At 29.0% G+C, this 15792-nt stretch overlaps 1 protein-coding gene across 5 annotated transcripts in view; it reads right to left on the bottom strand.

Annotated features, from left to right (window-relative positions):
- The window catches only part of LOC105201716 (inactive dipeptidyl peptidase 10), a 223509-nt gene that overhangs the window by 41950 nt on the left and 165767 nt on the right, over window positions 1-15792 (bottom strand). The window contains exon 1 of one of the 5 annotated variants that reach the window (XM_039457866.1): window positions 9674-12468. The exons of the other annotated variants lie outside the window; for them this stretch is intronic. Within the exon in view, the coding sequence (XP_039313800.1) occupies window positions 9674-9698 (25 nt within the window). The 5' untranslated portion in view covers window positions 9699-12468. Of the gene's footprint in view, window positions 1-9673; window positions 12469-15792 lie in introns of those variants that run through there. 5 annotated transcript variants of the gene reach the window in all.

Raw genomic sequence — 15792 nt, 5'->3', positions numbered from 1 at the left:
AAAAATTTAAACTTAAATTTCACATTTAATTTTTGAAAAATTTGATCATGCTGTTACAAAGTATTTTTAAAACTAGACAACTTTTATTTCAAATATTTTTTCAAATCTTTCATTATTTTGACAATATTCGAAACGTAAAAACAAATTTTTTCAAGGGATTTTTTTTATTTTTAAAACCATTTACCGGTAACTATAAAATTGTTTCGTAGTTAAGATAATCTATTCTATATCTAAATTTTTAGATTATTTTTTAATTTTTGTTACATGCAGAACTTCTTTTATTATATATCTGATGTCTTTTTTTCTCGAGACTTCATATATTAATTATAAATAGATGTAGTTAAAGAAAATTAATCTTTTTCAATTCAAATGTTTAATTAAAAGATAAGAGACCCGTTTGCTGCGGACGTTCTACGTTGTTTGTATGATGCGTTACGAAAAGGTGGAACGTAGTCCAGACATGCAGATATGATATTACCGCTTTTAATATTCTGCTCTGCTGTGTTGCGTAAACGCGGCCTTTACGACGTCGCAAGAATAAAAACGTATGTTTAAATAAAATCTCTAGCAATTGTCAATTAAACTTTGTCAGACAACAGTTTTTAGATACGAAGAAACCTTCAATATTTTTTCTACCTTTTTCTGTGTATTTTTTTCCAATTTTTTTCTATAATCGCTCGCATCTGTTTCATAGCCAGCTGGCAAATGGCCAAACGATGAGGCAGTCGGTTCTATAAAATTTTTTGCTAAACTTATCGTGAGCAATGCTCTATCTTCATAACACAATTGGAAACATTACTTCATAATAATATGTTACCGTTATTTTGTAAAAAATAATTTATTATCATTGTTTGTTATTAATTTTAAAAAGTAACGCGTTATTATAATTGATACTTAGAAAATAACGATTTGTTACTTTTTTTATTACTTTTTATAATGCTAAAAAGTAAAGTATTAGATTAAAAAATTATATTATTTAATAATCAATATTAAATGCAATAGTTAATTTTGAAATTTGTAATTCTAAACTGGTAGGGTCTATATTTAAACGTTTCTTTATACATATTAAACTTATATACCTAATAATACTTTTATTTTTTTTTATTAACTTTTACATATTTATTTTTAGAAAAATTGTAATTCACGATCTCAAATTTTATCAAAAATACTCGTTACTTTTTTTAAACATTAATATTTTTAATATTATTAAAACTGCATTGCGATACATTCATTCCCAGTTCATTCACTGCCAGAACAAAATCTATTATGCTTCGCATCTATTATGCTTTGCATTATATATGTCCTATAAAATTTCAGTACTAATAATAACTATAGCCATCGGAAAATGTAAAGAAAACTATTTTTTAAATATTTAAATTATATTATAAAATATAAAAATAAATTAAATTTATAATTGCAATTAATGCACGTAACCTTCGATTTGGATTACTGTATATAATTGCGCATTAAGAAAGTATGTACGTGAACCTATTGAATAGATATAAAGGTAATGGAAAATTAAAGTAATGATAAAAGTAACAGTTAAATTCCTTACTGTTATTAGTGTAAAAAATATAATCACGTTACTATTATCGTTAAAGACAGAAAAAGTAACGAATGTTACCAAGATAAAGTAAGGCTAATGGTAATAGCCCGTTACTTCCCATTCCTACTTTGCATATATAATACTAGAGGAAAGACTTGAATACTGACACACACACACACACACACACACACACACACGCGCGCGCGCGCGCGCACACACACACACACACACGCACACGCACACGCACACGCACATATATAGCTTTCTTAAAGTGTCTATCCCTTTATTTCTCACAACTAAACATTATACTGTATATTAATACTGATAAATACATGATCTGCTTAGATAATGAAAGAAATAATTATTCATAGTTTATACACATTTATGGGTTCTTTCTATATATGTAGAATTTATTAAAAATGCATTTTTACGTTGAAAACGGAAAGCGACAATAAAATTTGCATGATTTTCTTTTGCAAATTACATAAATTTAAATAATAGTAAATATATTAATAATGTTAGACCATTTTTTATGTTTGTAACTTCCTAAAACTGTTTTATTTAAGTATATTCTTTTTTTTCATATTTTTCTCGTGGTGCGGTTTGAAACATAAAATCGCTGTGCAGCGTAAACATCTTTCTTCGATAGAATATACAATAACTATGAAATCTTCAACTACAATGTTTCATGAATTTTTCACATCTTCTTTAATATTTTAAGGTAAAAAAAATAGCATTGGCCCACGCGACAGATCCACGTGTACATTAACAAGGCACCCATGAAATAGGAGAATTCAATTCTAGCCTTTTAATTTTTTAAACTTTGTTGTTTGATACATAAAAATTTTATTACTTAGTTTATCAATTTATTTTATAGTTATCCTCCTTTTCTATGGGCTCATGTCTGAATTCTGCTATTACTGCTTACTGTGTAAGTTTTGAAGTCCACTTTTTTCTCAGATACTCCTTTCAAGTTGTTGCGCAAACAATAATTACAAAATACAAAACTGTGTTTATTATAAAAACTGCTATGCCATCTAATAGAAGGCACTTTATAGTTTGTTTTCACGTTTTTAAAGTTTATACTTTTAATTTGAAAAGAAAGTGATACGCCAGTATTAGTAACTTTTCTTTACACTAAAAAAAAAAAATTGGTTAAAAAACTAAAATATTTAGTCCGATACGCACAACTATTGGGTTGATTCAACAATTATTTAGTTGCACAAAAAAAATGTCGTTCATTTATATTAATCATTCTAATTTTTTAACTAAAAATTAATTAGATCAACTCAATACTTAGTCGTGCGTATCGGACTAAATATTTTAGTTTTTCAATCAATTTTTTTTCTCAGTGTACTCTCGTAAAAAATGTAACATGCAAATGAATTAAATTTTGTCGAAATGCTAATGCTAATTAGCATAAGTTGTTAGCTAAGATAATAATAATAGCAACTTTATAAGCACGATTACTCCGTCATTGGTGCAACGAGTTCGTTCAACAAGTATTCGAGGTAGTGGTCCGTCCAGAAATATGCCTGTGCTTGTGCACGTGCCACATTGAGCGAGCCGAACACAATAGGGATTAATTCAAAGGAAATATCTACAGTAATCGCGCGGTAATCCGAACAGGACGGTATTCGGTTATTCCACCATGGCGTGTAGTGAACTGCAAATGGCATGATAGATAAGGTCGTCACGCACACACCGATCTACCGGCACATTGCATTCATTGCTGCACATATATTCCTAGTCACGTTGCGTTCAGTTTATTTTCAACGGTTTTTGAAGCGCGAAAAACTGACAAAAGAGAGAGTTCACTCGTTTCTTGTATTCAATTCTGGCGACAGATTTTTGATCGCGACTTTTTTTTCCCCCGAGTCTCGTGTTCAGTGAGCAGAGAATAAGAGAACAAAATATTTGCAAAAGAATGTCTATAAGAAAGTAGGAGAATGTTGCCGAATGCATACTACTCAAACTACTTTTTATTATTATATTTCCCATTCACCACTGATTTGTATGCAAATGGACGTGAAAATTACAGCTTGAGATTTTGGGTTTATTATATCTATACTGTTTAAACTTTTAGTAATAACAAATTAATTTATTATAAATCTCTTTAAAATATGTAACGAAAAGTACTGATCGCCTTCGTATCGCATTCGAAAGTATCGAATTTATCAATTAAAATAATTAAAAATATGAGAAATTATTAACTTGTAATACTCAATAACTTATTATGATCGAGACATGTATCAATTTAAATTGAGAAAAACATTTAAATTGAAAAAAACAGTTGGCTAACCAGTCGAAAGCAAATCTTAGTGTTCAATAATAATCTTCTAGGTAAATTTATAGATATACATTTACAAATTCTCCGAACTGCGTTGTATACTTATTCGCCGGACTTTAAAACGCAGTTTGTTAAGTAAAACTAGAAATGTAATATCATAAATAAGAAAGTGCTGGTCAATTTAATAAGATGTCTACAAGCATCTCTACAATCCCCTCTATCCCGAAAACTGTAAAGACTTTGTTGTGGAAAATATTACCTTGGTCATGGTTTGAATCTGGATCTCTTTACATTCCGCGCAGGTATTTTAGTCAGTTTGACCAGTTAGCTGTTTTTTCTAATTTAAATGTTGATACTCTTCTTCATTATAATAAATTATTGTTTATTCAGCTAAAAATCAGCTAAAAAAATTTTTTTTGTAATATTAATTGTTGCGATAAATATTATCAAGTGCTTTAGTGGTCAAACTAAGTTTCAAGTTTCTTCTAATGTTTGTTGCGGCATCCTTACTTGCTAATTGTGCCGAATTAAAGAGTTTTCTAAAAATTTTTTAAAAAATTTAATGTGCCAGTGCAGTTTTTTTCGTTTCGAATCCGCCGCTTTGTCATAATAATACTATTTTGAAATTATTTTTGTAATTGACATTTTATATCAATTATTTTAGTTTTACTATTATCATTTATCACTCTTACATTAATATCATTTATTGTAATAAAATTAGTGGTGGTATGATTTTATGAAGCTTGATAGATTCGATAAAGATGTTGATTTAATCTTTACAATAATTGCAAATATGTATAGAAAGTATCCCCAAATCTTTTGTACACACTTTAACAATATGTTAAAGTTCTATAAACTAAAATAAGAAAAAAATTGTTATGTAAACATAGGTCTTAAAATGTTTTTCTAAATTATAGCAAAAATAATATGTAAAAAAAACTGCAAGAAACACTTTTTCACCTAAGCTTACATTTTATAATGTAATCCCAAGTCAATACAAGTTTTACGATATAAACGCTGTGAGATTTCTAACTGCGGAAAGATATTGAAAAACAAAATTTATCGAACACAAGTATTATAATGTCAAGAAATAAACTAATACTAAAAATTATCGACGTAACTACAAAGGTTAAATAAAATCAGCACAAAACTTTTACGGTCATAATATTACATCGATGGCAGGCTTCCATTGGCATAAGCAGGTAGTATTTTGAAATGCAAACTGAGATGAAAGTTGTTTCTTGCAGATTTCATACTTTTACTTTAACTTTTTAATAGAGCATTTTAGAACTTACGTTTACATAATATTTTTCTCTTATTTTAATTCATGAAACATATTGTTACAGTTTGTACGGAAAATCAAAGAACAACTTGTATACAATAAATGTAAAATATTCTATTATAAATCTTGTTTTATAAAAATTCAGAATAAAATTACATGATTATATTATCAGCTACGTAAATTAACATCAGTTGTATCTGACTTTTTAAATAATTTAAATTATTGTGAGTACGCACATGTAACATATTAAGTTTTTGTTCATATCACACATTTCTCATTTATTTTATACTTTTGTTCACTAAATGATGCTTATATTAGGGCAAGTTCGCATAAAAGATGACCATAGTTTTTTAAAATGCAAAAAAACATAATTTTCTTTTGTTATTTTTTAATAATATTTGATATATTACTTCATTGAATCTTAAAGTTAATAATATTATTGAATTTAAAGAGAAAATTATTTAAAGAGAATTTAAAGAGAAATTTATTAGAAATCTAATATTATTAAAATATCATAACATGTTCATTGGCCATCTTATCAAACTTTTAAGGAAAAGATGGCTATAGTATTATGGGACAGTTGACTGTACACGTTTTATATTAAAAATAAATGTAACATTTTCTATAGTGAGAAATAAAACTTATAATATATATATATATATATATATATATATATATATATATATATATTTATAATTATATATGATTAAGTTATAATTATAATATTACAATAGTAACATAAAAATTGAAATCTGATATGGCAATAATAACAAGTATGAAAAAACAAAGTGAACTATGCTCGAATTGTAAGAAAAAGATAATTATAGTGTATTTAAATAAATAGTGAAAGTACAAATTGCAAGTCACATCACAATTTAGGTTCCTTTATTATATATGTAACGTTGATTATGATAACTTAACTGTAATTTATTTAATGTTATAGCAGATTTTAAAGGACACTTGCATAACTTTACAAGTAGTCAAAAGTAAAAGTATTATATGTATAATATTCAGAATAAGATTATTTCGAATATTGTATGCATATAAATTACTGTAAATATTGATTATCTTTCAGAATAACTATAAAGATGCACTATTTAGCAATTATTGGAGAAATTACTATGGCCATCTTTTCCGTATAGCCACAATACCTCAATTTACCCTACAAGTAATATTATAAAACACTGATGAAGTACGACTTAGGCGATCGATACGTATTCAACAATTTTTTTTATACAAAGCGTGATGTGAGAATGTATAAAAAAGAACTGACGGTAAATAAATTCAACTTTAATGCATAATTTATCAACGTATAGCACTCTCACGCGATCGAACAATATATTGTTTGCTCTCTTCCTCCCAGCGGAAAGATGTGACGAAATTGATCGCTGATGATAAAATAAAGTTTCTTCCAATTTTTATTGCGGCATCCCAAATTGCTAATTGCGTCGAACTGAGGCGTTACTGAAAATTTAATATGCCACCAATGCGGTTTTTCGTTTCGAATCTGCTGCTTTGTCATCGAATAAGTACACACAGCCACAGAACGCGATCGTTATTACTGTTACTGTTCCAATTATACTACACGATACCGATCGCCGACTACCATTTCGCGATTTGCGATTCCAATCATAGACCGTAACATGCGAGTATGCCGTCGTGTGCAATTTCATGTAAAATTGTTCTGCCCTACATCGAGAGAACCTGCGTTAAGCCGCGATCGAGAGAATTCGTTGTGTTACCACGAGGACGTCATTAATAATCGATAAACTGGTATACAGAGGTTCGATCGTTGTTGGTCGAAAATTTCGCGGCGGTCGCGATTCGAGCGTAACAATGCTGCATGCAGTTATTACGGAGCGCGAGATCGCGGGGGCGAGAAAATTGGGCCACAGCACACATCGCGGCGAGAATCCGAGGCACCTGTCGGCGTCAGACAGACCCCGTGTCGGTTTTACACGGCGAAAGCTCTTCGCGTTTACGCGCATTTAAGTCTACTACTGTTCTGCCCCGGAAGTTATTTACGACGTACTCGGACGCCTATCTCCTGAACGTCCTTTTAAATCCGAGATTATTGGAGTCAGAGACTATCGCTCCACTCTTGTAAAGCGATTGCTTTAAAGAGTGTTGCTATGACACAGCTGCGACAAAAGGCCATAAGGTTCGAGTAAATTGCACGTCGAATTGTCCGACGGCTGGCCTCGTATAGATAATTTTTTTTTAAAACTATAAATTACAATCCAGCTCGATTTCTCTAAAAAAATTGTAAATTCTGGAAATTAAAAAATCTGCGAAATCTTGAGAAATGTACAATAGTATGCTGTAAATTCGATTTTAATTGGGAACAGATCCCATTAGTCCTTTTCAACGCTTTTCTAAAATAATTTTGATTTTTATTTTACATTGAAATTGAGTAAAATATTTAAGAAATTTAAGAAATTTTTCAAAGTGATAATTAGACGATTTTTTCTTCGAATTTTTGGTTAAACTTTTCTTTTTTATAAAATGTACATTTTTGATTACTAATTATAATAATTAAAGAACTTGTAAAATTAATGCTCACTCATTCGTTAAGAGAGCATAAATGTATTTTATTAGAGCAATGATGCGTAATCCTTTTTTTCAACTGACGGCTATTTTCAGATATAGGCAATCTTGCAGACTGCGCGTATAGATGTATGTATTATTATAAATATACATATATGTGTGTATAATTAAAAAAAGACAGTTAAATAAATGTATCTTAATACCAATAAAGAAGTAAAAAATGTCAAGATACTTTATAAAAATTAAATTTAATTTTATAAATATAATATTTATTATTTATATAAGCTATATTTTCTAACAAAAATTGTATGAATTATTTTCAAAATGATCAAGAATTGTAAATCCCATTATGCTACTTTATTTTTATAATTTGCATAAAATAAAAAATATATTTTATATATTTGACTATGAGTCGATAATCCACAAAAATTCATGGGCGGGCTGTGCATTACTACATTAAAGGAAAGTTACTAATGATACTATAGCCGTAAAGCGGCACCACTTTATATCTCGAAAACTAAACAATACTGATAAAAACATAATCTGCTCAGATAACTAAAGAAATAAAAATCTATAATTCATACATTCATAGCTTTTTTTATATAAAAAAATTTGTTATAAACAAATTCTTGTAAAACAAAAATAAAATTCGCAAAAGATTTTTTTTGTCTAAATAACGTGATTTAAACAAATGAGTTATTATTTATAATATTAAACTATATGTAGCTTTCTAAACGATTCTATATTCATAGCTTTCTAAAACTATTTTGTTCATATTCTTTTCTCTTTCATATTTTCCTTGTAATACAATTTGGAACATAAAATCGCCGTATAGCGTAAACCGTGTACACTTCTCCGAAAATAGATAACTACAAAATCTTCCACTACAATGTTGACTAATATTGATTAAATATTTCATAATTTTTTTCATATTTTCTTTAATATAAGGTAAAAAAAAGTAGCTTTGGTATAGCGCGATAGGTCCACGTATATATTAATAAGATGCGAAAAACCGTGTAAAGGAGGAGAGTTCAGTTACAGCCTATCAATTTTATAAACTTTATGATACAATTAATTTACTTATCAATTATATTTCTATATATTATACAACAAAATTTGAAAAATTTAAAGGCTAGAATTTAATCCTCTCACTTTACATAGTTTATTAATTTATTTCATATAGTTAACTCCTTCTAAGGGACTGCTTGAATTCTGCTATCACCAGTATCTACCGTGTTAGTTTTAGAGTTCAATTTCTCAAACGCTCTTTTCGGGGCTACGTTGCAAAAAAATTAATTATTACAAAATACAAAAGAGTATTACAAAAACTGCTATGTTATCTAAGAGAAGATTCTCTTTCTCGTTCATATTCATAAAGTTTTATTTTTAGCTTTTGTTTAAGAAAACAAAATGGTAAACTAGTATTGGTGACTTTTCTCTGTGACTGATGACAGACACTAACGGACCTAACTTTGATAATTCAGACGGTCATGTCATCGATTTGATTTATTACCGACCATAATCGTAACAAATATATAATATTTGTTTCTTATTACATGCTATTTACATAAATTTCATTAATTAAAATATCAAAAAATAATTAATGTTACAATAATAATATAATATCAGTAATATTACATAAAAAGGAAAGTTATTGATCAATCTAGATAAGAAATTTTTATATTTTTATTCTACTGCATTTAATGTGTGGTACAAAAATGGGAATCCTTATTCGATTTCATGCCAATTTTAATCAATTTTAAAAATAGAAAAAGGAACGCGAATTTCGGTATTGTTTCTGCTTCAATTCTATTATAAACAGAAAACCCATATCTCTGGGATAAAAATAGATTTCCTAATTGGTATCGCACAGTGCGATCTGCTACTCTTCTGGGACAGACTTGGGCATTCTAATTTGAGTTATTTTGAAAGTGATTTGGGAAATTTCTACGCCGGGCTCGTGCAGCAAACTCTGAATTGTAAAAGTGACAAAGCTATGATCGCTTATCTTCCGAGAGACTGGCAGAAGTCATGACTGCTGCTCCCTCCTCTGTCGTTTGCGAAGACAAATCCGTTTTGTTTCGTCACGAACAATTGTCGACACTGCACACCATCACGTCGTTATTTCGGGCTCAATGGTGCGGCACAAGAGTCACCGTTTCACCCGACACCAATAATTAATTCATCCGTTCAAGAGGCACAGATGCGCCTGCCTGACTGCCGAGCGCGTTTCAGCCAAGTATTTCAGCCTAGTGTCCGCCGCCAATCTTCCGGCTCTCTCTCTCTCTCTCTCTCTCTCTCTCTTTCTCTCTCCCCCTCCCTCTCTACGTTCTTGCTGTATGGCTCGCGCCTACACGTATATCTGTATACATTTAAAATGGTAAACACGCGCGCATATGCATCATCGCGTCATTACAGCCACGTGTCAAAATATCGCGCGGCCGATCGCCGACGACTGGAGTTATACGAGAATTCGCGATCGATCGCGTCCGCGCCCCGCGAAAACGATCAGGCGATAACGCGCGCGCGACGTCCTCGCGAACATAATTCCGCAGATCGATCTCCGGCTCTCCGTGCACTCCTCGTCGGTCGTCGAGAAGTCGGACAGTTGGTCCGTTCTCCGGAACTATCGGCGCCCGACTATCCGCGCTACGCTTCGTGGACTTGATTTTCTTGAGGGCGGAGAAACGCCTCTGTCTCTCCCGACGTTCTGCTCTTTTTGCTGTACTCGGACAGGAAGTTCAAAGGGGCGACACATGTGCACGTACACGTACGGCTGCTTCACGTACGACGTCCTCTCGGGGTCACGAGATCAGTCGTGCAAAAGGGCCGATAATCGAGCGTGAGCAAGCCGATAACGCGTTCGACTGCTTTTAACGCGGCAAAATTTTCTCCGCCTGGACTCGGCGCAGTCTCTTTTTTTTTGTGTGTGTGATTTCGTGCGCGAAACGGAATGGAAGAACTCGTCTCGAAAACCGTATCGGATGTAGGGAACAGTTGATGAATGCGCATCACATAAAGAGATATTCTAGTTTAGAGCGTGAAAAAGCGATCTAAGCTATTTTTAGAAAATTTGCGTATAATACATGTTTGTTTACCGCGTGAATTAGGATTATTTCAACATCTGCAAATTGAATATTTTCTCATACAGTTACAATCGCAAAGAGAAGGAACTGTAGCTGAAGATGACTCGAAGCTGAGTCCGAAACGTCCGTTTTTAAATTAATAAAATTGTTAATTCTAACGCACCAACAATCGCGGTTACTCTTATTAGCCCATTAATAGTTGATTATTTTTACGTACATGTTAATTTCAATCAATTTTGTTAAAAAATTGATAAAGGAGAAGATGGTATTATGGATCGTGTAGATATTATGATCACTCGTCATTCTCTCCGTTGTTAGGTGACAAATTTTATTAATTACTTATGGAATGATTTGTTTAGTAGCCTGCCGTCATGTAGTAACGTTAATATGGTGATATGCAACAGCCGAAACGTTTGTTATAATGCATTTTTACTTTCGAGCACTTCGTAACTTTTTCAAAGTATATTAATATTTGATTATACATACTTTCTTATTTTTTTTCAACTTGAGCGTATTATTACACGAACATACATACTATCACTAGAATGTCTCTTTTGTTAATTATTTAACTCTTTATGTATGCAGTTGTACACATTTCGAGTCAAACAAAATTAAACAACATGGGATTTTGTTAATGTAGGCCCTTATGCATACTGATATTTCATACATCCTTTTTTTCAAAATTTTCATATTAAAGTAGTTATTCGACAAGTTGATTATAGCTTCACTGCTAATCTCTAGTTTACGTTACACGTATTAAATATAGATTTTCAGTACTACAGTCTATATACGGAAAGCTTATGTATTTGTTACATATTCTGAAATATTTTCTCTTTATTTTGAATAAATATCATTTTATAATAAAACACTGTTTTCTTTTAAATTAAAATCAATTTTTTTAAATTTATTCTTGTGCTGGGTCATGTTACCATCTCTCTTTGACCTATTTTATGCAATCGCTACATTTGTATAAATAATGTTTAATACAACACATACGTCATGACTTTGAGTCTAAAATCTATTGAAGAATAACTTGATTAATATAATCGACAAGGACCCAGATTAGTAAAGTTTTATGTTTTTATTGTTTAATCTCACTGTGTGATTTAAGAAAATCATTATTACTTTATATTGTGTATCACTGAGATGGCTGAAAGAACAACTAAAACATTCGAACTAGAGAAATGTAGATAAAACAGTACTCGAATTAAAGTATCATTAAGCAAAATCATCCGCAGGATAAAACTCTTAGTTTCCTGTGTTAAAACAATATTTATTGTTTAATTATGCATAAATATGTGTAACCAGATATATATTAGGTTGTCAGAAAAATTATGACGCATTTTTACATGTATACATACATATATATAATGTAACAAGTTAAATGGCAGAAAACATTCAAGTGTGTACATACATTTGTGTGATAATACACTCAAGTTTGAAAAGAATAAGGAAGTATGTGTAATTAAATGTTAAAATGTACCTTGAAAAAGTTTCGAAATGTTTAAATATAAAAATACTTTATGAAAATTGTCAGTTATTGCATACTGGAATATTAATTAGAGTTGTTATGTAAATGGTAAAATACTAAACAAATGATTTTATAAGTTTAACCAACATATTTTGTCACGTACTATGTATACGTAAACCATCATTCATTCAATATTTATTAAATTCAATTTAGTGCATTGTAAATTAATTCATTACAATAGATAAAATAGAATAATATTAAAGAATAAAAGGGAATAGCATCAAGTTAGAAAAAGATACTAAATATTTTAACGAATCATATTTTTATTTATTCGCCATTCTATCTAACAAATTCTAACGTAACTTATGTTTCGATACACCTTTACATTTGCACATGCGACTTTGATAGTTTGGTTTATTGTCTTATAAACATCAATAGTAGTTAAAAGTATAGTTAATCCGTAATGATCACCCGGGGTCTTTTGGACCCCACTTTAAGGGGACCTAACTTTGAGGGTACATAGACCATTCAAAATTGAACAACCTTCTATGAAACTAATTTTTATCTGAAAGTATACTATCTTGAGAATACATCTCTAAATTTTTGTTGAATTATTTCAAAAACAAAAATTTTTATGAATATTTCTATAAAAAAGTCCAATTTTGCACTTCCTTTATTTGAATTTTTTCAATGTGTTAAATTCTAATAAAAAAAAACAAAACAAAAATACAAATGATAAAGAACAGTCCTCAAGGTATATCCAGTAAAATTTTTACGACAAAATATTAAAAAACTGGCAAATGGCGACAGATTTTGTGCAAAGGGGTCCAGTCGATCCCATGTAACCGTTATGTTATTATTTGAAAGTGTGACCATTACTGGTAAAATAATCGTGTGATACACTGTAAAAAAATTTTCTCAAAATTACCTACTATAATAGGTGTAAAGTTATTAAATAGTTGTAAATTTCCACGCATTTGTAAATTTGCAATATACAAGGGTAAGATTAATTTTGTAATTTTTAATAAAGCAGATTGCAGGAGTAAATTTACAACATGTATGGAAAGTTATAGAAATGTTAAGGTCAATACGTTTTGCAATTGTATTACATATTACACATTCAAATAATTGTTTCTCTAACATACATGTTTTCAACAATAGAATGACTAATTACTGTGCCCGCACACAGTGACGCTAGGTGGGTCAAGTTTTTACGCATGCACCGTAAACGTTAATTGCATTATATTTTACAACGTTATATGGAATATTGTTATATTACCTAATGTTACAAAAATTTAGATAATTACATATAATATTTAAATATCCTGTTACATGCGTAATTTTCCGTATAAAATGAGATATATTTATTCAACAAAAGTAAATTTACATATTTTTGTGGAATTACATAAATTCTATAAAATTGTATGATTTTTTTTATTTACGTGATTAATCGTGTAATTTTTACATCTATTATATGTAAATTTACTGAATTCTTTTACAGTGTGCCTTGCTCTAGTAAGGGAAGATGGGACAAAACAAAATGGCAGGGTATTGCGGTAAGACGGAGGGTCCTCTGTATCGCGCGATTTGAATCACGCGAAGGAATCACAATTAAACATACATAATAAAGATTATGCATTTAAAAAAAAATAAAAGATGAAAATGATTATCAGTTTATAGTTTATTAAATATTCGCAAATATATATTTTCGTATATGTACTATATATGTACCAATGACCTAAAATATTCAATATCCAAAATCCCAATATCCGGACACAATATCCCAATGTCCGACTGCAGTGTGACAATCAATTCTCAGACATTAGAAATATATAATAAAAAATAAAAATAATAGTAAAATTAATAAATTTTTTATTTAGTGTTTATTTAAGTATAAATAAAATATGTAATTAGTAAAATAATGCAAAATTTTTTAAATTTTGTTTCTTTGTGATTTTTCTTTTTTAGTCGTCCTTTTTTAGTTCCTTTTTATATATATTTATATTTTTCATATAACGTAGTTTTAAGAACATTAAATGTTGCATACTTGCATTTTTTATAAAAACTTATGTCTTTACTTCTTCTAATGCTTTGTAAACATTTTCTTGTAAATACTTTTTTGTTTGTTCTTTTGACATTTTATATAATTTATAAATTATAAGAATTTATTTTTAATTAATTCTAATTAATTTTAAATAAAATTACACATATAATATTTTCATACAAATTATTTTAAGATTAAAATAATTTTTAATTATAACACAATTATTTAATATTATAAAGCTGATGCTATAAATGTTAATAATATATTGAATTGTCAACAAAAGAATAATTATTGCATGATTGCTTATATTAATGAAAAAAATTTAAGATTTGTTGAATGAATTAATAATAATACAATGATACAACGAATATTGATCAATAATAATATAACTTTTATTATTATAAATTTAGGCTGCCAAACATGTGCACGGATATTAGGACAATCCTATTAAGTTTAGCTAGTATCAGTAACCGGACATTAAAATATTTATATATAAAATTAATTTAAATAGAAAGATCATATAGAATGTATTTGAAATTAAATATATTTTTCCACTTTTTAATTTGCTTTGTTTATTGACATGCCTTTATTATTACAATAAATTAATATAATATTTTAATATATCCGTTTCTAAATAAATATTGAGTAACTATCCGTTTCTGGACGTTTAATTTATCGATTAAACATCATCATTTTATTATTCTGATGAAATATTGATCATGCACTACATTACAATTTACTTCGAGGAATTTAAACGTTACAAGTCTGTACGTTTGTATATACGTTTTGCCAATTGTTACGTGTTCTTGAAATTTTATTTGTACTGAAAAGGATTTAATATAAGATCGAAACGTTTATTTTTGTGTGATAAACGATAAAAGTTTTTATAAATATATACGATTACTCTGTGTAGACTTTCGGCATTATTGTAATTTTATAATTCCATAAGCAATCACTAGAATTTAGAATTTAATAACGTAAATATTAGTGGCCATTATATTTAAAAGCCATAATATCACTTTATACTTTAATAATTTATCGAAATAAATAATCAAATATTTAATAATTAAATTAATAAATAACGATGAAACAGTAAAGACGTCGAAATAAAACTAGCTTGAATCTATTTTTGCAATTGACATACTTTTGTTTTTTTAATTATTAGTTTTACTATTATTATAATACTTCTTTTAGTTTTACAATAATATTATTTATTGTTAAAAAAAATTTATAATGATATATGATTTAAAAGAAAATTTGATTTTATGAAGAGATTTATTGAGATTTTATAAAAGTATTGATTTCATTTTTATAACAATTGCAAATATGTACATATATACAATAAATATAACATATGTATATTTTACAATAAACCAACTGGTTGAAGTTTGGAACGTTCCTGGAACAATATTTTAAAAACATTTTATCTCGTTTTGTACACAGTAACTTTTAATTACTACACAACGTACTACACTACGATTGAATACACGAGTTGAAAAGCACCCTTATAAACATAATAAACTCGT

The sequence above is a fragment of the Solenopsis invicta genome, chromosome 15, assembly GCF_016802725.1.
Source record: "Solenopsis invicta isolate M01_SB chromosome 15, UNIL_Sinv_3.0, whole genome shotgun sequence".
NCBI classification, from domain to species: domain Eukaryota; kingdom Metazoa; phylum Arthropoda; class Insecta; order Hymenoptera; family Formicidae; genus Solenopsis; species Solenopsis invicta.
Note: the sequence above shows the minus strand (reverse complement) of the source record. Positions and strands in the feature narration are given on the sequence as shown.